This window comes from Schistocerca serialis, chromosome 3 (assembly GCF_023864345.2).
Source record: "Schistocerca serialis cubense isolate TAMUIC-IGC-003099 chromosome 3, iqSchSeri2.2, whole genome shotgun sequence".
Lineage (NCBI taxonomy): Eukaryota > Metazoa > Arthropoda > Insecta > Orthoptera > Acrididae > Schistocerca > Schistocerca serialis.
In genome coordinates this window covers 848,107,916-848,134,421 of record NC_064640.1, presented here as the reverse complement: position 1 = coordinate 848,134,421, position 26,506 = coordinate 848,107,916, and the positions used below count along the sequence as shown (strand labels likewise).

The following is a 26,506-nucleotide window of genomic DNA, read 5'->3' as shown; positions in this document are numbered from 1 at the left end:
ACTCCTTTAACAGTTTCACTCCCTCTTCTGTCGTCTGGAGTCGCCTGCGCCGGCTGTGGGGCATTAAGGCCCACTCCTCGATACCTGGCATGACTTCAGGTAATGAGGTACTTGTAGACCCTGTGGATGTCTCCAATGCCTTCGGCCGTTTTTTTGTGGAGGTTTCAAGCTCTGCCCATTACCACCCTGCCTTCCTTCCCAGAAAAGAGGCAGAAGAGGCTTGGCGACCTTCCTTCCACTCGCTGAATCTGGAAGATTATAGTACCCCCTTTACCATGCGGTAACTCGAACGTGCACTTGCACTGTCCCGGTCCTCTGCTCCAGGGCTAGATGCCATTCACGTTCAGATGCTGACACACCTTTCTCCGGCAGGCAAATGCTTTCTTCTTCGTACCTATAACCGCATCTGGACCAAAGGTCAGGTCCCCACGCATTGGCGTGAGGCCGTCGTTCCCATACCCAAACCTGGGAAGGATAGACACCTTCCTTCTAGTTACTGCCCCATTTCTCTTACAAGCTGTGTCTGTAAGGTGATGGAGCGCATGGTTAACGCTCGGTTGGTTTGGATTCTTGAATCTCGACAACTACTTACTAATGTTCAATGCAGCTTTTGTCAACGCCGCTCCGCTGTTGACCTCCTTGTGACCTTGTCGACGTTCATCATGAACAACTTTTTGTGAAAGCGCCAAACGGTAGCTGTGTTCTTCGATTTGGAGAAGGCTTATGATACCTATTGGAGAAGAGGTATCCTCCGCACTATGCACAGGTGGGGCCTACGTGGTCACCTGCCCCTTTTTATTGATTCATTTTTAACAGATCGAATGTTTAGGCTACGTGTGGGTTCCGTATTGTCCGTCTTCCTCCAGGAGAACGGAGTGCCTCAGGGCTCCGTTTTGAGCGTAGCCCTTTTTGCCATAGCGATCAATCCCGTTATGGATTGCATTCCACCTAACGTCTCCGGCTCTCTATTCGTCGATGTCTTCACGATCTACTGCAGTGCCCAGAGAACATGCCTCCTGGAGCGCTGCCTTCAGTGTTGTCTTGACAGCCTATATTCATGGAGTGCGGCTAATGGCTTCCGGTTCTCTGAAGAGAAGACGGTTTGCAACAACTTTTGGTGATATAAAGCATTCCTTCCACCATCCTTACATCTCAGTCCTGTTGTTCTCCCCTTCATGGAGTCAACAAAGGTTTTAGGGCTCACACTGGACAGGAAACTTTGTTGGTCTCCGAATGTCTCTTATTTGGCTGCCCGTTGTACACGTTCTCTGAATGTCCTACGTGTTCTTAGTGGTTCATCTTGGGGAGTGGTTCACACTGTCCTGCTTCGCTTACATCGGTCCATAGTCCGATCAAAGCTGGATTGTGGGAGCCTCATCTACTCGTCTGCTCGGCCATACCTCTTACGCCGTCCCAACTCCATCCGTCATTGGGGGTTACATCTTGCAACCGGAGATCTCTATACATGTCCCGTCGAGAGTCTTTATGCTGAAGCTGCCAAATTACCATTGACCTACCTGCACGACATACTGCTTTGTCGGTATGCCTGCCAGCTGTTGTCAATGCCCGACCACCCCTCTTATCAGTCCTTCTTTGACGATTCTCTTGACTGTCAGCGTGTGTTGCATGTGTCTGCCCAGCTGCCCCCTGGAGTCCGCTTTCGTCGCCTGCTTCGACAATTGGATTTCGCCCTCCCTACCACCTTCAGAGAGGGTGAGAGCCCGACACCACCTTGGCTCCAGGCTCCGGTTCACATTCATTTTGACCTCAGCTCACTCCTGAAGGAGGGTACTCCGGATGCAGTGTATTGCTCGCGGTTTGTCGAACTTCGTGCGCGACTCACCAGTAACACTTTTATTTACACTGATGGCTCCAAAACTGATGATGGTGTCGGCTGTGCCTTTGTCGTTGGGGACATCACCTTTACAGACCGGCTCTTCGACCAGTGTTCCAGCTTCACGGCTAAGCTTTTTGCTCTCTCTCAGGCCGTTCAGTATGTCCGCCACCACCGCCATTCTCCGTATGTACTCTGCTCTGATTCACTCAGTGCTCTTCAGAGCCATGGAGCTCCATATCCGGTCCATCCCTTGGTGCATCGGATCCAGCAATCCCTCCATTCTTTTGCTGATGATGGCTCTCCAGTTAGCTTTATGTGGGTTCCAAGCCATGTAGGAGTGCCTGGGAATGAGGCTGCTGATGCTGTGGCCAAGGCTGCAGTCCTCCTGCCTCGGCCATCCTCTCTTTGTGTCCAATCATCTGACATTAGTGGGGTTGTTAGTAAGAGGTTTGTGTCATTATGGTGGGATACTTGGTAGTCACTTCAAGAAAATAAGCTCTGGGCCATAAAACCGTTCCCAACAGCTTGGACAACCTCCTCCCGACCATCTCGGCGAGAGGAAGTCATTTTGGCCAGGTTGCAGATTTGGCATTGCCGGTTTAGCCACCGCTACCTGCTATCTGGTGACCCCGCCCTGCAGTGCCCTTGTGGTAATGCATTGATTGTGCACCATGTTTTATTGTTGTGTCCCCATTTTACTCAATCTCGTGTTGTCCTGTCTCTGCCCTCTACCCTGCAGAAAATTTTAGCTGATGACGCTCGAGCAGCTGCTCGTGTTCTTTGTTTTATTACTTTGACGGACTTATCCAAAGACATCTAACTCTTTTAATTATTTTATCTGTGTCTTTGTAAGAACTTTCTTGTGTCCCCCCCCCCCCCCCTTTGAGTTGTACCGAATTATGTGTGCACTTACATTTTTGACTCAGCACTTATGACCTCAGTAGTTGAGCGCCCTAAAACCCTACAAAAAATTAAAAAAAAGAATCAGGGAAGAGGATTTCTTCACCATGAGTAACACTACTGGAAAAGTCATTGATGTATATCAGGAACAATATTGGTCCTAATATGCTACCTTGCGGAACCCCTATATTAATGTATTTTGGTTCTGATAAGTGTTTTACTAAACGTTTCGATCTATTTGAAGTATGTGTTATCTCTACTCTTTTTACCGTTTCTGTTGGGTATGATCGAAACCAGTCATTAGCTACTCCTCTTATTCCTGATGCTTCTAATTTATTTAATAGAATCTTGTGGTCGACAGTATCAGACACCTTAGAAAGATCCAAAAATATGCCTGTGGCACACTCATCTTTATCAAGGGCATCAAGTACAACTTTTGTGAATTCTAATGTGGCTGACTCCGTATTTTTGCCACTTCAGAAACCAAACTGAAAAGATTGTATTTATTCAGGTAATTCATTAATCTGTCTTTCATAATTGCATCTATTATTTTTGAGAATGCCGACTGCAGGGAAATGGGCTGGTGATTTTCTATGTCTTCTGCATTACCTTTCTTAAGCAAAGGTACAACTCTTGCCTGTTTTAACTGCTCTGGAAATGCCCCTGATGTGAAGGATTCATTCATTATATTTGTTAAGGGGCCTTGCATAATCCCTATCCATTGTTTCAGTACACACATTGCTACTTCATCTAAACCTACTGACTTTTTATTTTTTAGTTTCTGAATTGTTTTACTGACTTCATTCTCTGTGGTTGGAAGTAACATCGCCATGTTTAGTGCAACATTATTTACAGGTGTTATGTTTATTTGGGGGAATTTTTGTCTCTGCAATACTTCAAATATGCTAGTTTACATAGTTTGCTAAGTGCTGTCAATCATTTGTTACTTTATCCCCCTCCCTTAGCAGTACGTTATTCTGCATTCCTATTTTTATAACATCCCAGACTGCTTTGCTTTTATTCTCTGCATTGTATATTATTTTATCATTAAATGACTTTTCTGCAGCAATGAGCCCATTCTTATAGATCTTTTTGTATCTATGATATAAATTTAAGAATTCTGGATCATTGCAAATCTTTTCCATGGAACTGAGGTGTTTAAGTGTTTGGGAGCACTTCTTTCTTAATACTTGCTGTTATCCATCTGTTTTTGTGAGATGTTGATACAGACATGCATACTTTTGGAAATTCGTTTTCAAAGTTAAATTTAAACAATGTGGAGAATTTAGAGAATTTCATATCCACATTGGTTTCCTTATACACTTCATCCCATCTTTGTTTTTCTAGTTCTTTTGAAAAAGCTTTTATTTTGATTTCTGATAGATGTCATTTGTGGGAATGTAGTTTAGGGAATGATTCGATGCCTGACTTTACCTAGTAATACATGAAACTTATCAAAGTAACACAAATAAATGTTTTATTCATAAACCCCTGAACAGTAACAGAAATAGGCCTCTCACGAATCCACACAACACGAGACACAGAACAATGAGTGTAAAATGTACAACTGGATAAACAGAGAGTCAGCTCTGCTCCATGCATAACGCCTCCCAGGGGCAGTCACCAGTCGGTGGTAGATAGACACAATAAAAAACACACACACACAAATTTCAAGCTTTTGCAACCCAAGGTTGCTTCATCAGGAAAGATGGAAGGAGTGGGAAAGACGAAAGGATGTGGGTTTTAAGGTGAGTGTATACCTGTCCTTTTTTTCCCGCTAAGGTAAGTTTTTTTATTCCCGGGATTGGAATGACTCCTTACCCTCTCCCTTAGAACCTACATCCTTTCGTTTTTCGCTCTCCTTCCGTCTTTCCTGATGAAGCAACCTTGGGTTGTGAAAGCTTGAAATTTGTGTGAGTGTTCGTGTATTTTTTATTGTGTCTATCTACTAGCACTTTCTCATTTGGTAAATCACAGCATCTTTGTTTCTTATATAAAATTTTCCCACGTGGAATGTTTCCCTCTATTATATATGTCACATGCACTGGTAGCAGGATACAGCATTGTCACAGAGCTTCTCTCAGTGAAATCCTGTATCAACAACTAGCTGCTCTTTGATGTGGTTCTTTACCTGGTTTTGCAATATGTTGTGACTGTTTCTGTATTATAGCTTGAATTTAATTTATTTGTAACTCAGTTAAAATGGCATCTGAAGGTAGGATTTCTTTTCACATTCATGATATTATGCATGTTCCTGAATGTGAGGTCATATTGCTGACCAGTAATGCAGATGATACCAATTTGTTTTTGAAAATTGCTTGTTTACAATTTGTTTGCAGGTTAGAGAGAACAATGCTTTAAGGATGGCACAGATAGAATTACTCAAAATGAAATGAAAGTTTGATGCCTTGAGAGTTGTGGAGACTGAGAAAAAAATGATGGTTGCCTTGTTGCAGAGAAAGGATGAAGACTTAAAAACTCTGAAAAGCTTGCTTGAAAATGAAAGGAAAGAAAAAATGACTATAATTAATGAAAAGAAACATTTTGAAAAAGAAAAAGCAGAAGAAGTAGAAAGAAAAGCTTACAGATGAGATTACTTACTTGGGATCATCAGCACTTAATACCTCTTTTCTATGGTTTATCTCCTTCATTTGCACCCCTTTGTTTCCTTCCTCTCTTTTACTTTTCATGCTGCCACTCTGTCCATGCCACTTGCTGTCCCCTTCCCCCACCTCCCCACCCACCCCAACCCCCAGGAGGCTCATAACTCTTTCATTAGTACACGAATGGTGAGCACGGCCCCCCAATCTATTGTAGGAACTCCTTGCTTTCTCGTGCTGCAGCCTCCCATCTCCAATTATACTCATCTTACTTCCTCATGGAGGCAACCTTTGATGTTGACCTGGCTGTTGCCTAGGTTCTGCTTTATTCGCTTGAAATCTTCATTTAATTATATTACACCAATTTTAGTTCCCTTCTAGGTTTTATCTTCATTTTTAATTTTTTTCTGTAATGTGGAATAACTGGAGAACAACACTGTCAGTAGCATCCACTACATACTGTGTTAAAGATAATCTGTGGACAGTAACTGCTTAGACTCATACATGTGCTTAAAAGCCAATGTGATAGCCAATCTGACATGGTGGTGTCATTGCATACCCTTTCAGTGGAGCCCTCTGACAACACAGGAATCACACTTCCGATACTAACTTTCGATGCATGCCAAGGAGTAGATTCCCAACTTCATGGGGCATCAGAACTCCCGGCAGTAGTCATTGTGCCAGATGGCCTCTGCTGTGGATGAGTTTTGTCCATAGGGAGAGCCCTAGACTGGAGTAGATGGCATCAGGCAGACATTTTGCACATCAGACATAGAAAATTAAATTGTCACAATGGCTGTTCTGATCTGGTTGTCTCATCAGAGAAGTCTAGGAATTTCAGTGCAGACAGTTCCAGTTCTGCTGGTGAGAAATGTGCTAAAGCCCATAAATAATAGTGAAAGTAGGTATGGTATCCACTGGAATATACATGGTTTAAACACTGATGCTTCTAACAACAAAAGCTCCAAAATTGATGAATTGGAAATCATTCTGTCAGAATGTGCAAATCTAAGAGTTGCTTGTTTAAATGAGCACAGGTTTACAGAGGACACAATCAAAATTCTAAACAATATAGGAAACTTCAGATAAGCAAGTAACTTTTGCAGAAGAAACAAGTCACGTGGAGGCTCATGTATACTTCTACATAGTGATATAAACTTTATGAGATGAGAAACTGTTTTAATTATTTAAATGAAGAATGTGTGTTTGAGAGCTGTTTTGTAGAATTAGTGGACTCACTGACAAATGTCATAATAATCTCAATATACAGAATTCTGGGGGTATCAACAACAGAACTATTCTTATCTAAGCTTCAAATTATGCTAGAAGACTTTTGCAGAGGAAAAAAAGAAAAAAATTGTAATAGCTGCTGATTTTAATATTGATATCATGTGTGATGGTAGCCACACTTCAATTCAATGACTTAGTAAAAAAATACGGTTTCAAGTTAAATTTCCTTGAATCTACCAGAGACAATGGGAAATCAGCAACATGTATTGACAATGTTATAACTAATTATGTATATGAAGATGTGTATAAATTTTGTCCAGATCCAGGTATTTCAGATCGTTGTGCATTGTTCATTGAGCTGCCAAAGACAGACACAGGAACTTTTCATGTGTGAGAACCCATACGAGCAGGAACTTTAGCAAAGAAAACTTGCTAACATTTAGTGAGAAGCTAAAAGAGGAAACATGGCCTTTTGATCATTGTAACACAAGTGATGAAAACCTTGAGAAATTCCTAAATAGTCATCTTGCTGTATCTAATGAAACATTTCCACCTAGACTGTGCAGCAATAAAATAAAAAAAATAAAGTGGATTACCCAGGGCATAAAAATTTTCAGTGTAAAGAAAAGGCAACTGCACAGAGAAGATTTCATTAAATATGTTAGACTCTATAAAACCATATTTAAAAGAGTTGTCAGGGCAGCAAAACAACTGGCAGATAACAGGCTAATTATAAACCATAAAAATAAGACAAAGGCTGTGTGATCAGTCATTAAATCTGAGTTAGGTGTTAAAGCCTGTAACCAAGCAATTTCAAAAATTGACATTGAAGGAAATACTATTGTAAATGCAACTCAAATAGCAGAGTACTGTAATAAATTCTTTATAAATGTAGCAAAGTCTGATGTAGATGTAATAGATTGCCACAACAAAGTAAATCCCTTTGTCCTAGGTGAAAACACTGAAAACTTTACAAAATTCTTAAAAGTTTCTGTGGAAGATGTAGAAAATGCTATTCTAACATATAGAAACAAAAAATCTGCGGGTTGGGATGGAATACCCACCAAAGTTATTAAAGTGGTACACAATAAAATTGCAAACCCACTAGCTCAAATAGTGAATCAATGTTTTGAAGAGGGCTGTTTCCCAGAGGAACTAAAATATGCTGAAGTCAAACCACTCTTCAAGAAGGGATCAAGAGAGATCATGGGAAATTATCATCCTATCTCAATTCTCCCAGTCCTATCTAAAATATTTTATTTGAAAACTTTCTGTTGCACAAATCCAAAACTTCATTGCAAAATATTCTGTTATTCTAAACAATCAGTTTGGTTTTCAGCAGGGGGAAAACGCTATAGGCGGAGTAAACAGTTTCATTGAGAAAATAAGTACATCATTAGACAAGAGAAATAAGATGGCAAGAATTTTCTGCGACCTCACAAAGGTGTTTGATTCTGTACACAATACATTGCTTGTTTACAAACTTGAAAAATATGGCATTAGTGGCAGTGCCCTACAATGGCTTAAATCCTAAATCCTACTCATCCAACAGAAAGTAAAGTGTTATCATTTCTTCAAATGGCATATATTATTTTTCTTAATGGAAAAAAAAAAAAAAATTTTCAGGTTGTTCCACAAGGCTCCATATTATGCTAAGTCCTATTTCTCTTTTATGTTAATCACTTACCATTAAATATCAGCTCCCCATCAGTTCTGTTTGCAGTTGATACTTCTGTCTTAGTTGAAGATCAGGATTCAGAAAAAAATTCCCATATCTGTGATCAGTACCCTCAGTGCTTTAGAAACTTGGTTTCAGCTAAAAGGGTGGAATCTAAACATATCTAAGACTCGCATGATGCAGTTCAAAACCAAACAGTCCAAATATGAGCAGACTAAGATTGTACACAACAACAAACCTATAGAAGAAGTTGACTCAGTCAAATTCTTGGGTTTAAATGTAGATAAAAATTTGAGCTGGCTGGCACACGTTGAATACCTGGCATACAAACTGAGCAGCTTTGCATTTGCAATGCAAATATTATCAACTGCAACTGACGTGGACACACAAAAAGTAGCATATACAAGCTACTTTGAATCCATTATTAGGTATAGTATTGTTTTTTTGGTGTAACTTGACAAATAGTGCAGATACTAAAAGGACAGAAAAATCATACAAAATATGTGCAGTGCAAATCACAAAGAACCATGCTGACCAGTATTTAGAAAACTTAAAATATTAACTCTGCCATCCTTATACATTTATGAGATTATTATATTTCTGTACACCAGACATGAATTATTTGAGAGAAACCATTTTGTCCATTCATGTGATACTAGAAACAGAAAATTTTATGCTCCCCACCCACCACATCAGACTGTATGCCCAGGGACCTCAATACATGGGAATGAAAATTTTTAATAAATTAAAAGGGAACAAGTCAATGCAGATGAATTTAGACTCACTTAAAAGAAAGCTATATGAGGTACTGACACGGAAGTGTTAGTACTCAGTGGATGAATTCATGCATGACAAACTGGAAATTTTTGAGCTGGACAATGTGTTACACGTTCTAAGAAATATCCTTATAGTGTTATTATTTATTATAGTGCTATTATTTATTAATGTAAAAATCATTGTAATTGTTTTATAGATTTTTGACATGTCTCCCATATGCAAACCAAATGGATTGCAAATGTACATCATGAGATGAATAAAACACAAAAACAATTCCCCACATTGTCTACCTAATGGGCCAGACAGCTGGGAGCAAAAAAATTTATTCGGTACCTGGTATGTACTAGAGTAAATGGGAATATTTCTACAGTGAAAACACCATTATTTTTGTGTGGAACAAATTGAAGATAAATTTGTAGTTGACTCCCTGTGAGAAATGCACACTGGATCACTTTTAAGGCCACCTCTGCTGCACAATCTCAAGCTCTTTAAACATGTGGACGACTGGGTAGCTTACCAATGACTGTTCACTAAACTGAACTCTGTCCTTGAGCCCTGGCAGGCTCATCAGTACTGACTTACCGCTGTGTCATCCTCAGTCAATGGGACTATTGGATGTGCAATGGAGGGGTGTCAGATCAGCACATGGCTGACCCAACTGTCAGTTTTCATAACCTGGAACCACTACTTCTAGGTCAAGTAGCTCCTCAGTTGGCTACATGAGGCTGAGTGAACCCTGTTCCAGTGTTCCCACCAAGGAAAAATCCCAGAAGTACTGGGAATTTAACCCAGGTCCACTGCATGGCAATCAGTACTCCTGACTACTCTCTATTGCCCCATGTAAATCTCTAATCCGGTCCAAGGAAACCTTACACTGTAGATAGTCAAGAAGCTATAGGTTAATCTCAAATGGCACGGTTTCCATTTTTTTGCATGTACAAAAGGGTCCAAAGAATAACCGAACAGATACAGCTGCTTTCATCTTAGTATTTGAAGCAAATCTCCTCCCAGAGGAAGTTAATCATGGCGTACAGGTGTGAAATGAAACATTATGTCCTATCACCCATGAGGTCTTTCCAATGCGTATGCTTTGGTCATATGTCATCCTGCCACATGCCATAAAATGTGGCAACTGTAGATGGCCATTCCATGAAGAGCCTTTTAAACAACCACCTATGTAAAAGGTTTTTGATTGTGCTGAGTAACAGTCATGCAGTATTTTTTAAAAGAATAAACCGCCATTTGACTGTGTATTACTGTATTTTTCTTCTGTACTATCTATATTTCAGATTTTATGCCATTATCAAGTACAATGCTAAAAGTTCTTCGACGATTAACACATTATATATGGTGAAAAACCAGATATAACTAGATATGATGTCTTAATGGTGTAAGAGCTTTTAGCATTGTACTCAATAACTATGTAAAATGTGAAATATAGGTAGTACAGAAGAAAAATATAGTAATTTACAGTCAAATGGTGGTTTATTCTTTGTGTATCACTTGCAAAAAAAAAAAAAAAAAAAAAAAAAAAAAAAAAAAAAAAAAAAAAAAAAAAACCTATCCTCCGCATTTACTGACTTGCCCAGATTTAAAAAAGAAAAAAAAAGTACAAAAATATAAAAAATTGAGCACCTGTCATATATTGATGCTTAAAAAAAAATGAATACTTACATCCTGCCTCTGCCCTTCTCTCATGGTTTCCATGGCCCCATCTTTGGGAACCACATCCTGCTCCCATCCAGAGAAGCAGCTCCCTCCTCTAGCAGGGCTCCCTCTTGGGACCCCTTATCCCTGAAACCCCAAGGTCAGAGGTTTGACACCAACTATTGCCTGGAGTTGCCACATCTTGGGGGTGCCAGAGTTGACTGCCCTTCATCCTTAACCACAACTGCTGTGGATAAGTCCTCGTCGGCCGGTGTGGCCGAGCGGTTCTAGGCACTACAGTCTGGAACCGCGCGACGGCTATGGTCGCAGGTTCGAATCCTGCCTCGGGCATGGGTGTGTGGGATGTCCTTAGGTTAGTTAGGTTTAAGTAGTTCTAAGTTCTAGGGGACTGATGACCACAGAAGTTAAGTCCCATAGTGTTCAGAGCCATGTGAACCATTTTTGATAAGTCCTCACAACTCCCCTCCCCCTCCCACCTTTCCTCTCCAGGGGGCTCATGGTTCTTTCGTGAGTTTGTGTGTGGTGACCATGAGGCCCCGAGTTATTGCAGCTCATTTTTCATTCCCTCGCTGCTTTTCCTTCTCCCTGCCCCCTCCCTCCCTATCCCTGCTTCTTCCCTGTTGCCGCCTCCTTCCCCTCTCTTGGTGTTCTGCTTTATGTTGACCTGGCTATTCTCCTGGTTTCCTGCATTGGTTGCAATTTTGTTCCTTTTGCCCGTTCTTTCACCCTTTTGACGTTGTAGTCCCCACTTGAGGTTTTACCTCCACTTCAAAATTTCCTGTTTTTATTGTGAGCCATATGGGGAAGAACTCCCTCCCTAGCATTTACGGTGTGGATTCCACTCCCTTCTCAGTTCCCCTCTCCCTTTCCCAGTCTAGCCCCCTTCCACACTGCTAGGTCAGCAGCACGTGTAGCCAGTCCTTGTGGTGGGGCTGTTATGTACCCATATGGCTGAGCCCCCTGACAACACAGGGATGACACTGCTGATACCTCAGTTGTTCCCTCCCCGTGTATGCCAAGGAGTAGTTGCTTGTCTTCTTGGAGCATTGGAACTCTTGGCAACGGCCACTGTGCCAGATGGCCCTTGCTGTGACTGGGTGACGCCCATGGGGAGAGCCCCTGGTTGCAGTGGGTGATATCAGGGCGGATGCTTGGCGCAAGCTGCAAACATCTGGCTGTTCTCACACAGCCATCTCTTCAAATGGTGAAGGATTCTTAAATGCTGTCTCACATGACCTGGCAACTTTTCCCTCCCTGGCTACACCATGGGAGGAGGGCCAGGCTCCCATGGAGCTGAAACCTTTTCCCCGTTACCTCATCTGTACTAGGACAGATAGGAGGGACAAATTCACCACCACAAAGCCGTTGTTTTTTGTGGAAAATATAGAGGACAAGTTTGGTGAAGTGGAGTGGATTAGTAAGATGTGATTGGGTTCCGTGTTGATCAAAACTACTTCTGCCACCCAATCTGCAGCTCTTTGTGCCTGTGATCGTCTTGGCAATGTCCCAGTGTCTATCACTCCTCACCAATCTCTGAATATGACCCAGGGAGTCATTTTTTATAGGGATCTTGCCCTGCAAACTGATGAGGAACTCCAGGCTAATCTGGAGTGGCGTGGTGTTCATTTTGTCCGACGTGTGCAGAAGGGTTGCAAAGACAACTGCACCAATACTGGCGCCTTCATCCTGGCTTTAGAGCTGGATACCCTCCCAGAGAAGGTTAAGGTTATGTGTTACAGATGTGACATGAAGCTGTACATCCCTCCACCTATGTTGTTCTTTTGGGTGTTGCGTTTTGGGCATATGTCTTTCCGCTGTACGGCGGACCCCTTGTGTGGTGATTGTGACCACCCCGTCCATGAGGGAAGCCCTTGTTCCGCTGCATGTGTGTGGTAATTGTGCTGACTACCACTCCCCTCACTCACTAGACTGCTCGGCTTACAAGAGAGAAAAGAAGATACAAGAATATAAGCCCCTGGATCACCTGTCTTACACTGAGGCTCGCCAAAAGTATGAGAGACTCCATCCGGGATCACTATCTTCAACTTTTGCCTCTGTTACTTCCTTTCCTCCTCCTCATCCTCCTCCTCCTCCTCCTCTTACCATGCCCCCCCTTCCCCCCTCGTCCTTACCCCAGCCCCACCCCACGCTCTCACCTGACGATTTACTCTGATTGGAATCAGCCATCTGACAGGCTTTTACTCACTGCTGGCACCTTGTCCCACTGTTCTTTTACCTACATAAGGTGTATGACATGGCTTGGTGCCATTACATTTAAGTTACCCTCCATGACTGGGGCATCCATGGTCCTCTTCAGATTTTTATCCGCGAGTTTTTATCTTACTGGTTCTTCCGAGATCAAGTTGGCACTTCACCACAGGGTTCTGTGCTAAATGTTACTCTCTTCCTCACTGCCATTAATGGGTTTGTGACCTCTGTTGGGCCTCTAGTTACCCTGGCGTTGTACGTTGACAATTTTTGCACCTGGTGCAGCTCCCACTCGATGACGTCTGCTGAGTGCCAGATCCAAGGCACCATCCGATGGGCCTCTGTGTGGGCCACCACCCACGACTTCCAGTTTTCCTCCTCCAGAACGCAGATTATGCATTTTTGTTGTCAACCCACAACACCCTGATCCAGAACTTTACTTAGGCAACCAGCTCCTTGATTTTGTAACACAGTCCCGTTTCTTGGGCCTTATTTTTGATAACAAGCTGACATAGCTGCCCCACATTCACTACCTAAAAATTACATTCATACGGAAGCTTACTGCTCTCCACCTCCTGGCCCACATATCTTGGGGTGCAGACCATTCCACTCTCCTCCTCCTTCTTCTTCTTCTTCTTCTTCTTCTCCTCCTCCTCCTCCTTCTTCACCATGCTCTGGTTTTGTCCAGACTCTATTATCTATTATGGTAGTCAGGTTTATGGTTCAGCAGCTCCTTCCACTTTGAAACTCCTTGACCCTGTCCATCATTGTGGGGTGCATCTGGGTATTGGTGCCCTTTGCACTAATCCTATTGATAGTCTCCTCACATAAACATGAATTTCCCCTCCCCCCATAGACATCCAACAGAGCCAACTCCTTGTTTCCTATGCAGTTGCCATTCACCACTTCCTTGACCATCCTCTATACACTTCAGTCTTCACCAATGAGGAATGTCTCCCTCATAACACCTGCCCAAGGGTGGGATTGCCAGTTGGCATGCATATCACTACCCTCTGTCAGGATCTCCATCTGCACTCTATTCCAGGGTCCTAAGATCTATGTTGATCCTATGGTTTACTGGCATCTTGTATGTGCCATCCTTGCAGAGTTCCAGGGTGCCACCATCTTTTACTCTGATGGTTCTAAGTCTACTGATAAGGTGGGATATGCTTTCACGTCTCTTACCATCTTTGAGCACTATTTGTTGCCAGGATCATGTAGTGTATTTACAGCAGAGCTTCTAGCCATTTACAGGGCCCTACTTTTTTGTTTCTCAGGCCTCCCTCCATAGTGTTTTAATTTGTTCAGTCTCCATGAGCAGCCTTCAGGCTATTGATCGATGCTACTCTCATCACCCCTTGGTCTCCGCCATCCATGACTTTCTCTCTGCCCTTGAGCATGCTGCCTGTTAAGTCATCTTTGTCTGGGTCCCAAGTCATGGGGGAATCCCAGGGAATGAAGTGGCTGACTGTTTGGCTAGAGAAGCAGATACTTACCCCCTTTTCCTTTCACGATTCCAACTGCGGATATGTGGATCTATGTCAAATCTCTCTTTGCCCAACAGTGGAATGCCATCTGGAGTGCTACTGCTCATAGTAATAAACTCCGCACAATCAAGGAGTCTACTGCAGTTTGGGGCACTTCTTTCTGCCCCCTCTCAGTAGTCCACTGTTTTATGTTGTTTACTTATTGGCCATACCCGGCTCACCCGTTGTTTCCTCCTACATAACAACCCACCCCCCACAATGTGGTTGTGACGCCAGACTGGCGAAATCTCGCATATTGGTGGCATGTCCCTTCTTTCGACCCTTCGTGCTAGGTATAGTCTGCTTGCTTCCTTAAATTTAATGTTAGCGGATGATTCACAGATGAGTGACCTGGTCCTCACATTACTCTATGGAAGTAGTTTTTATTTCCAGATATGAGGTCCTCCTTTTGTCTTGGAGCAGGGGCAGGTTGGTTGTGATTGGGACTCCTTTTGCAGTCTTCACGGTTTGTGATCCCATGACTGCCCACACCTCCCCCCCCCCCCCCCCCCCCCTTCCTTTCCCTTTTTCCAGTTTTTAGGTTTGGTCTCACCTTTTATGCTTATACTGTGTGTGTTTAATGTTCATTCTTTTATAATTTTACTCCTCTGATTGAATATTTTCATTTCTAGCGGACTCTCTTTCTAATGTAACCCCCTTTGGAATCGCGGGACTGATGACTTCACCGTTTGGTCCCATACTCTCTCAGTTAATCAATCAGTCCCACCCTTTTTCTCTTACTTTAAAATTACAGTGCACACCATCATGCCCTGGGGAAGTTCCATTTCTTCTGGTAGGCCTTCTGATTAGCTAACTTCTTTCCAATCTTGGTCTGTCTCCCCTCAATGACAATACTCCTAGCCACTTTGTTGCTTCCCGTAGCACCTATTCAGCTGCTGACCTTATGATCTCTTTCCCCTAAGCTCATGGCTTCGCTAGAATGGCCTGTACCCAATGAGCTTCGTACAGTGACCATTTTTCAGTGTCCTATCACTTGTCACAGCCCTATGGTCCAATAACCATGTTTGGCACTTCAGAGAACCAATGACAGTTGTATGCTTTTGCTATCATCTTTGTTGCCTGTCTGTCAGATTGCTTCAACAAGGTTGTGGGAGATGTCTTTGATACACTCTCCCATGCTGCTGGAACTGCTATTCCTCTTTCTGAAGGTTGCCTCCACCATTGTATGTGCCATGGTGGACCAAAGAAACTGCAATGCCTATTCAGTTTGGCAATACCTTTGAGAGTTTATTGTAGTGCCTCTTTCCAGGAAATCCACCATCCTCCCTTTCAGGCAACTAAATTCTGAGGTTCACTATCTAATTAAATGCAGTAAAAATGAATGTAGGGAGCACTATGAACATTTCACTGCATTGGAGCTACTTCAGGCACTTTCCTCATCTCACAGTATGGTCCCAGGCCTTGATTAAATTCATTATGAGATGATCCAACATCTGAATGAATATTATTCAGTTGCTCCATGTACTGAGGATCTTTAACCATATTTCTCTTCACAATGGTTTGGTAGTATCATCATACTAGTTCTTAAGCTAGGCAAAAACCCCTTTGTCCATTGACAGATATGTCAGTTAGCCTCAACACTGACTTGGCTGCATGATATTTGTCAACTAAAGACTAACAGTCTTTGCTTTCTTGTCCACACCTCTTCAGGTGCTGATTGCACTACTCTTCTCTGTATTTATCAGGCCCTGCTATTGCCACAGTTGGACTATGGTTGCCAGGTTTGTGTTTTGGCACCCTTTTACATTTTGAAACTGTTAGATCCAGTCAGTCATCATGGGGTAAGACTGGCCACTGGCACCTTCCTGACTAGTCCCCTAGACAGACTTCTTGCTGAAGCAAGAATCTTCCCTCTTTATTTCTGACAGTACCAACTGTTGCTCACTTATGCTGTTACCATCAGACAATTCCCTAATCATCCAACTGATCAGACATTTTTGACCGAGAGAAGTCTTGCAGTGGTTAGCACACTGGCCCCACTTTCAGGATGACAACAGTTCAATACCCTGTCTGGCCATCTTGATTTAGACTTTCTGTGATGTTCCTAAATCAGTTCAGGCAAATGCTGGTATGCTTCACTTCCTTCTCCATCCTTCCTTAATCCAATGAGACCAATGACCTTATACGAGGGCTATCCACAAAGTACATTACGTTTTGGAATTAAAAATAAATAAAGTATTGGAAATTCTTTTAATTATATACAGATGAAAGCCGCACTTAAATACTACTTTTCTACATAGTTGCCATTTAAATTAAGGCACTTATCATAGTGATGGACGAGCTTGGAAATTCCTTCTTCGTAAAATTCGGCCGCCTACGCCTTCAACCATGTGGTTACCTCTTCTTGAATCTGTGCGTCATCATCAGAACGCTGCATAGCCAACCACTTCTTCATCGCTGGGAATAAGTGGAAGTCGCTCGGTGCCAGGTCAGGACTGTACGGCGGATGAGGAAACAACTCCCACTTAAAAGATTCTAGAACTTCACGAGTGGCATTTGCTGTGTGGGCCCGGGCATTATCGTGAATCAGCAAGATCTTTGAGCCCAACTTTCCCCTGTGCTTGTTTTGTATTGCTCTTCTGAGGTTGTGCAGAGTTTGGCAATACCTTCGACAGTTTATTGTAGTGCCTCTTTCCAGGAAATCCACAAAAATCACACCTTTTCTCTCACAAAAGAAGAGGTAACCCGTGGTTGAAGGTGCAGGTGGCCGAATTTTACGACGAAGGAATTTCCAAGCTCGTCCATCGCTACGATAAGTGCCTTAATTTAAATGGCAACTATGTAGAAAAGTAGAATTTAAGTGTGGCTTTCATATGTATATAGTAAAAAAAAATTCCAATACTTTATTTATTTTTAATTCCAAAATGTAATGTACTTTGTGGATAGCCCTCGTAGTTTGGTCTCCTCCCCCAAATCAACCCAACCCAACATATTTTTTGGCTTTGATCTCCTGACACCAACCCCCTGATAGGATTACCAGTTGGCATATGTCTCACAGCCCTGTGCCGGGATCTCCACTTAACTTCTTGAGAACATACTCCCTGCATCCTCCCCTTTGGTCAATACCCAAGCTATGAATTAAGACCAATCTGTTTCATGGTTGTAGAGTTTACATTGCCACCATGACTTTTCAGCATCTGTTACTTTGAATTTTAGTATCAGGGTGTTACCTCTCATTTATGCTCTGAAACCATAGACAGGATGACATGTGCTTTTACATTCAGCCCCAGGAACATGTAGTGTTCACACAGTGGAGCTGATAGCCATTAACAGAGCAATAAGTTTTCTTAAACTGGCCTCCGTTAATAGCTCTTTAATTTGTGGCTCAAGGAGCAATTTTCTGGACATTTATCTAATGCTATTCTTGTCATCCTGTAATATTGGCTACTTATAACCTCTCTTACCTTAGTCACACTGCCTGCATAGTTGTCTTTCTCTGACCTCTAAGTCATGTGGCTATCCAATGGAATGAACTGGCTGACCATTTGACTAGAAAAGCAGTTAAATGCCCACATATACTTTGATCACCCCAGATGGACATTTTCCAGTGCAAATAGTCTCTGCTCAGACTGAGTTGGAACATCTGGTGGGCTACTGCCCCTTCTAATAAACTCCACACTGTAAGGGAGACTACATGCCACTCCTCCTTCCATCCCTCCCAGAAGGGATCTACTGTTCTATGTTGCTTCCTTATCACTCATACCAGACTAACTCACAGCTTTACTTCGTGTAACAAGCTACCTCCACATTGTGGTTATGGGACCTTACAGACAGTAGTACACACAACCTGGTAGAGTGCCCCCTCCTGGCTTTAATTCTTTGCCTCTAATATTGACAATCGACTCATGGGCAGTTGGACTGGTTTCCTGTTGTTCTCCATGAAATTGGTTTTTTGTCAGATATGTTTTCTCCCCCATGAACCATGGACCTTACCATGGGTTGGAAGGCTTACATGCCTCGTGTGGGTAGTTGTAATGGAGGCGCAACCACAATGGAGGGGTATCTGTCAAGAGGACAGGCAAACATGTTGTTCCTGAAGAGGGGCAGCAGCTTTTTCTGTAGTTGCAGGGGCAAGAGTCTGGATGATTCACTGATCTGGCTTTGTGAAATCAACCAGAATGGCCTCACTGTGCTGGTACTGTGAACGGCTGAAAGCAAGAGAAAACTAAAACTGTAATTTTTTTTTTTTACAAGAGCATGCAGCTCTACTGCATGTTACATGATGATAACATCCTCTTGAGTAAAATAGTCCCCCGTTCAGATTGTTGGGTGGGGAATACTCAGGAGGATGTCATTATCAGGAGAAACAAAACTGGCATTCTGCATATCAGTGTGTGGAATGTTAGACTCCTTAATCAGGCAGGTAGGTTAGAAAATTCGAAAAGGAAGTAGATAGGTTAAAGCTAGATATACTGGGAATTAGTGAAGTTCGGTGGCAAGAGGAACAGAAGGACTTCTAGACAGGTGAATACAGGGTTATAAATTCAGAATCAAATAGGGGCTTTGCAGGAGTTGGTTTAATAATTAATAACAAAATACGAACACAAGTAAGCTACTATGAACAGCATGTTGAATGCCTTATTGTAGCAAAGTTAGATACAAAGCCCACACCAACCATGGTAGTACAAGTTTATATGCCAACTAGCTCTGCAGATGAAGAGGAGATTAAGGAAATGTATGGTGAGGAAAAAGAAGTTTGTCAGATAGTTAAGGGAGATGAAAATTTAATAGTCATGGGGGACTGGAATTCGACTGTAGGAAAAGGAAGAGAAAGAAAAGTAATAGGTGAATGGAGACTGGAGGGAAAAGAATGAAAGAGGAAGCTGCCTGGTAGAACTTTGCACAGGGCATAATTTAATCATAACTAACACTTGGTTTAAGAATTGTGAATGAAGGTTGTATACATGAAAGAGATCTGGAGACACCAGAAGGTTTCAGATTGTTATACAAAGGCAAGACAGAGATTTCTGAACCAGTTTTAAACTGTAAGACATTTACAGGGGCAGATGTGGACTCTGACCACAATTTATTGTTTATGAACTGTAGATTAATACTGAAGAAACTGCAAAAAGGCAGGAATTTAAAGAGATGGGATCTGGATAAACTGAAAGAACCAGAGGTTGTAGAGCGTTTCAGAAGGAGCATTAGAGAATGACTGACAAGAACAGGAGAAAGAAATGCAGTAGAAGAAGAATGAGTAGCTTTGAGAGATGAAATAGTGAAGGCAGAAGAGTTCCAAGCAGATAAAAAGATGTAGTAGAAATCATTGGGTAACATAAAAGATATTGAATTTAATCAGTGAAATGAGAAAATGTAAACATGCAATAAATGAGGTAGGTGAAAGGGAATACAAATGTTTAAAAAATGAGATCGACAGAAAGTCCAAAATGGCTAAGCAAGAATGGCTAGAGGACAAATGTAAAGATGTAGAAGCATATATTACTAATGGTAAGATTGATGTTGCATACAGGAAAATTAGAGAGACCTTTGGAGAAAAGAGAACCACCTGTATGAATATCAAGAGGTCAGGTGGAAAACCAGTCCTAAGCAAAGAAAGGAAAGCAGAAAGGTGGAAGGAGCATGTAGAGGGTCTATAATTGGGAGATGTACTTCAGGGCAACATTATGGAAATGGATGAGGACATAGATGAAGATGAGAAGGGAGATATGATACTGCATGGAGAATTTGACAAAGCACTATAAGTCTTAAGTCAAAATAAGGCCCTAGGAGTAGACTGATAGCCTTGGGAGAGCCAGCCATGACAGAACTCTTCCATCTGGTGAGCAAGATGGATGAGACAGGTGAAATAACTGCAGACATCAAGGGGAATGTAGTAATTCCAATTCCAAAGAGGTCAGGAGCTGAGAGGTGTGAAAATTACTGAACTATCAGCTTAATAAGTCATGGTTGCAGAATATTAACATGAATCCTTTACTGAATAATGGAAAAGTTGGTGGAGGCCAACTTGGGGAGGATCAGTTTGGTTTTCATAGAAATGTAGGAACACATGAGGCAATATGATGACTTCTCATAGGGATAGGTTAAGAAAAGATAAGCCTACATTTATAGCATTTGTAGATTTCGAGAAAGCTTTTGACAATGTTGACTGGAATACACTCTTTCAAATTCTAAAGGTGGTAGGGGTAAGATACAGAGAGCAAAGGGCTATTTATAATTTGTGCAGAAACCAGATAGCAGTTGTAAGAGTTAAGGTGCCCGAAGGGAAGCAGTTGTTGAGAAGGGTGTAAGATGAGCTTGTAGCCTATCCCTGATGTTATTCATTCTGTGTATTGAGGAAGCTGTAAGAGAAACAAACGAAAAATTTGGAGTAGGAATTAGAAGCCCAAGGAGAAGAAATAAAAACTTTGATGTTTACCAATGACATTGTAATTCTGGCAGAGGCAGCAAAGGACTTGGAAGAACAGTTGAACATAATGGATAGTGTCTTGAAAGGAGGATATAAGATGCAAAACGAGGATAATGGAATGTAATAGAATTAAATTAGGTGATGCTCAAAGAATTAGATTGGGAAATGAGTTTTGCTGTTTGGGAAGCAAAATAACTGATGATGGTCGAAGTAGAGAGGATATAAAATGTAGACTGGTAATGGCAAGAAAAACATTTCTGAAGGAGAGAAATTTGTTAACATTGAGTATAGAGTGAATGGAATTGGGGAGATGAGAATTTTGTGGTACAGCTGAATTAAAGAAGGGATTTGTTGGAAGGACACATCAAGGGATCACCAATTTAGTACTGGAGGGGAGTGTGTGGGGCAACAATCATAGAGGGAGACTAAGAGATGGATGCAGTAAGCAAATTCAGAAGGATGTAGGTTACAGTAGTTACACAGAGATGAAGAGGCTTGCACAGGATAGAGTAGCACAGAGAACTGCATCAAACCAGTCTTTGGACTGAAGACCACAACAACAACAACAACAACAACAACAATAACAATAACATAATGTTTTCAACTACTTTTGTGGTGGGGGTGGGTGGCTGTGGTTGAGGTGTCTCCCACCTTATGCTAGGTTTGGGAGACCGTCAACCATACCTCAACCTCCCATTTGTTCCATACTTGTCTCCAACACCACAATGTGACACCATTGCTTATCAGTTATCCACAGAATCACAGAATGTAGATGCACACTTAATAGTTGGTAACAGGCCAAACAGGGGCATTTGTAAGGCACTTTCACTGAGATGTTATTTAGGAGAGCACATGGGATTTATGATACCCCTAGCCTGATATAGGCTCATATCTTTAGAGTATGCTAAACACATTGGTATCTTTTCCTCAGCTGTATGTGTATAAAGTTCTCTTTGGTAGTGAATGCCTCTGTATGTTTGGACCAACTTTGATATCAGGGTGTTTTTATTTCATGCAATTGTTAATTCTTAATTGTAATTGTTAATTCATTGTAATATTTCAGGACCATATTGATGGGAGAAGAAAAGCCTGCAGATGCCAAATATAATCATTCTTATAACAATTTATTCTGCCACTCACATTTTAAAAAATCCACAGAAAAGCTTGTGATTGAACTACCTAGCTGACATCAAGCAGCTACTGTGTGGAAAGTGACACTAATAAATACTTTCATCTCTTTCATTCTCACACATTGTTGAATCTTGAAACAACATTCCTGGAAAAATGACATTGCATTTAAACTCATTTGAGGACTTCATTCTGGCCCATTATTTTTCATTATTGAGCCTGTAATATTCAAAATTGATAAGACTTTGTGTATAATTTTTAACTGTCAGTATTCTGTGGTAAAAATTCCTTTGAATACAAAAGCAGCACCTTGTACTATGTATACAGGAGTGTAAAACTATGCAGAAGAGCAACAGCTTTTTCAGTTGGTGACTTATGCTTGTTTTCGGTTAATCATTCACTATCTGATTATAGTTGAGCTTAAATTTATCAGAATGATTCATGTTTGTATTATTATTCCATGGTACTAAAAAAATGTATACACTTATTTTGTAGTCACTCAGATTTGTATTTCCAATAATGCTTCTTTCGATGCTATCAACATTTATTGAGACTAGTATATTATCTATGCTAAAATGAAGACACCCTTTTAAGGATATACTGTAGTTAATTGTTTCCACTGGACATGCTACCCTAAATGGTATATATTTTAGTGATGTTACACAATAATTTTATTAAATTTTAGTAGAGAATCTACAGGCCTGTGTTGAGCTAAAAAGGCTGATGCTGAGCAAAGATAGAGATGGATATCAGAAACTCCTGGAAGAGCACAACCTATTGAAAAAACAAAATGAAAGCTTGAAGAATGAAATGGGTCACCTGCAATGGCATGGGCATTCTAAAAGTACTCATCAGTGTTCTTTTTATAGTCCAATCACTGTTAGTGCACAAGATAAAACTATAAGTGGTGTATCTGACCATGGGGAAGATGTAAGTTTTTATTCCTTTATTATCCCCCACTGTGTTTATCTTGTGTTTGCAATGTCTGTATACTATGGGATTTACTTGTAGGTGAAATGAATTTTGGGGTAATGCAGAATCAGATAACTTACACAGATTAAACAATTTTGTATTCACATATTTTTCAAATTCAAAATAATAATTAAAACTTTAGGCTTGTTTCATGTGAATGTTAAAAGGAGGAAGGGAATTCCAGCAAAAGAAAAAAATCGTTATTCAGGTTCCACAGCTTGCTGAAGTAGATGGAACAGTATCAATATTATGCTCTGTTAATTTAAATATATCCACCTGATGATGAATGTATGATCACTTTGGTTATTCCAGCTCTTGTAAAATGAACCATAAACACGGTTATAATTTGAATATCTTCTTCTGTAGCAAAGGATCTACCTATGACTCAATTTTTTTCAGTGTTAAAGTACATACCATGGCCTTTTGGCCTTTATACTGGTGTCCCAAGAGGATTTGTCAATATTCATGGATATGATGAGAAGGACCATTCCAAGGAAAAAAGTATAGTAAGCATGGGCTCTAAAATGCATTCCTTAAGCTCTATGAGAATATGTACATCTTTGCTACTGGGAAATGTATCTCTTCTATTGAATAAGTGCTCACAGATCTTAAGGTATGCATTTCAGAGCCCAAGTTCACTAGAATATTATTTTTTCCCCCAAATGATCATTCCTGTCATATTCCTGAATGTTGTCCCAGTAGAGTGCACACAGAATAACATTCCGCGAGTTACTGCAAGAACTGTCAGCCATTTTGAAGCTTCCAAAATAAATTTCATTATAGCGTATATGGTCAAAAAAGTATGTGCAAACATGTTTATAATTTTATTCATTGTTACCACTTTGTACAAAATATAAAATGTAATGAATTTACCTGGAAATCAGATGAAAAAAGTAAGTAAACTGTTCATTATTTTGAAAGTAATCACCATAACTGTTGATAAACTTAACCCACTATGTGATACACAGTAAATACCATCATAGAAACATGTTTGTGGTTGCCTACCAAACCATGATTGTACCCAGACATGCACCTCTTCATCCAAAGAAAATCTGTGGCCACAAACATCTTTCTTCAGGTCTCCAGAGAGGTGAGTTATAATTATCTGATCAATTCCATTTCCACATTCTTCTGGAAACTTCATCTTGGGACACCAGTATAAAGACCATGGTATGTACTTTAATATGAAAAGAAATTTGACGCATTGGTAGATACTTTGCTACGTAAGAAGACATTCAAATTGTGTTTGCCAATATTATTGAAAACCAGACTTTTCACCTCAAAAATACAGGATATGGAAGTAAAACTCTATCAGTAAGGAAGCTTTATTATTGATTCATGTGCTTTAGTCATGCTTTTCAGTGCTATCTTTGTTTTCAGACTGAAGGTGTTCAATTGGTTCTCATGCTCCACCAGAAGGTAAAAGAACTGGAAAAAGAAACAATCAAGTTGCAGAAACAAATGGAAGAGGTAGAGAAAGAAAAAGATAGTCCATGTGGTGATACAGCATTTACACATGTTGGTTTTAGAGTATGACTTGAAGTGATGATTAAACTTTCAATTCTGTGTACTACTATTTAAATAATCTATTTGATAGTATATTAGAATTTGATATCAAAAATAATATTGATTAGGGGATTATTTTTTCTGTGTCTGTTTTTTGTAAGAACAAGATGTGTGTGTGTCATCTTCGATGGTTTGGGCATGTTTTACGGGCTGGTGATGACTCTATTGCCAAGGTGGGTTACACACTTGAAGTTGTCAGCAGCAGACCCTAAGGATGACCTAAGCAATAATGGGCTGATACAATTCATAAAGACCTTAAATGTGTGAACATCCACCCTGATGCAGCCCTTGATAGAGCAAAATGGAGACAACGGACCCATATAGGGGACCCCGCAGGCACATGGGAAAAATGCTGAAGGAAAAGAAGAAGAAGAGTAGTAGATGATGACTTGAAATGCAATAAAAGAACCATTTTGAATCATGGGTGCTGTGCTGCTTTGATCTATATGATGGTCTTTTTACTGTGTATTGACATAAGTTGCTTGCATTAATTATTTTATGTTTCTTCAAACTTCCTTACCTGACCAGTTCTGTACATTAACACTAGCTAACAACACATGGATGAATTTTGTAACCTACAATTTGAATGATACATTAGGACATTAAAAACTTTCTCACAAAACATACATACAGCTTATATAGTGAATCGATATTAAAATGGATCATCTGTGTGGTCAACTCCATTGTCAACTCTTGTTTCAGATTTCAGAAACAACATCCAAATGTTTTAAGGTTAGTGGAAAGAAACTTTTTGTGGAGTGGGAACATATTGCTACTGAAATAGGGTTACAGTTGGTGGTTTTTGTGTTTGACATCAACAGGTGGTTTTATTGAGCCATCTCAAACAGAGAAATCAACATCTGGGAAGGTAACTCATTGATGGTCAGATGAAGCAGGTTTTGGAGATGATGATGATGATGATGATGATGAAGCAACTTGAAAAAAAAGCCCCAAGATCATGAAGATGATGTCAATTAATTTAAATCAAACAAGGGCTGTTAGGGGTCAAACAGGTATGGATTATTTGTTTAGGTTGCCCACAAACAGGTTAGCATTTAATGCAAAACTGATACTCATCACAATTCCATGGAGCTTTTGTAGATTTAGGCTTCAAAAGAGGGAATTATAGGGCAGAATGTCATTGACTGAAAGGATTAGGATTTAAGTGGTGGATTCATATTGGCAGGTTACTGGGAAATGTGTTCATGGCAATAAAGCTATGAGCATAGTTGATGATGTGTCAGGAAATAGCATCCACAGTGCAAAGCACAGGAGGAAGTGATTTAGTCTTTGATGTAAGAAGGCAGACTGTGGACAATTGATTGGAGATGATGCTCAACAAAGGCTGGAAGATCTTTCTATGAGTGTGTTATATCCAGCCACAGTGAGGCGAACTGTAAGGGGATTAGTGGTATTAGCTTTGTGAAATTTGGGGTGAAAGTGAAGATAAGGGTTCAAGTGGTTGACAATGTGTGAGCACGTGGATTAAGGTAAGAGCTTTGGAAAGAGCTGCTGGCGGTTGTGTAGGCTGAAGGTCGTATAGGGATAGCATCCTGTGGTAAAGTATGTAAGCATTGGTGTTGAAAACATGAGGAGAGTTCCCTCTGCCTCGTGGTTACTTTGATCCATGACCATGCTTCTGGAGCCCTTTTCTGAAGGGGGCTGAAGTTCATTTTAAGGCTGAGGTTGTTTTGTAAGTGTGCAGTTCACCTTACTGGAAAGAGATCTAAGGCAGGAAGGTAATGTTAAGTTGGATGTGAGGATTTCCTGGAAAGATATCAGGAATGGCTGCTAAGGATGGATTGAGGACCACAATTAGTAGTAGCTTGGAAGTGTTTGAGACAAGCTGCTGTGTGATTTTTTGCTGGCTGAGCTCAGTTGTGCAGATGACAAACAAATGAGTTGACTGAAGGGAACAAATAAAGGAAAGCAGGGCCTTTGCTATTCCATCATTCTTAAACTGGATTTGGAGCTAAATGAGAGGCATTTTGAAAGTACTGTAATGTTGCAGGGGCCATGTTCTTGCAA

General features: G+C 40.9%; 1 protein-coding gene across 1 annotated transcript in view; it reads left to right on the top strand.

Annotated features, from left to right (window-relative positions):
- The window catches only part of LOC126471260 (unconventional myosin-Va-like), a 168,864-nt gene extending 144,416 nt beyond the window's left edge, over nt 1-24,448 (top strand). Inside the window, exon 4 of the mRNA XM_050099379.1 lies at nt 24,293-24,448. Coding sequence (XP_049955336.1) covers nt 24,293-24,448 — 156 coding nt within the window. The remainder of the gene's footprint in view (nt 1-24,292) is intronic.
- Nucleotides 24,449-26,506: the final 2,058 nt, after the last annotated feature.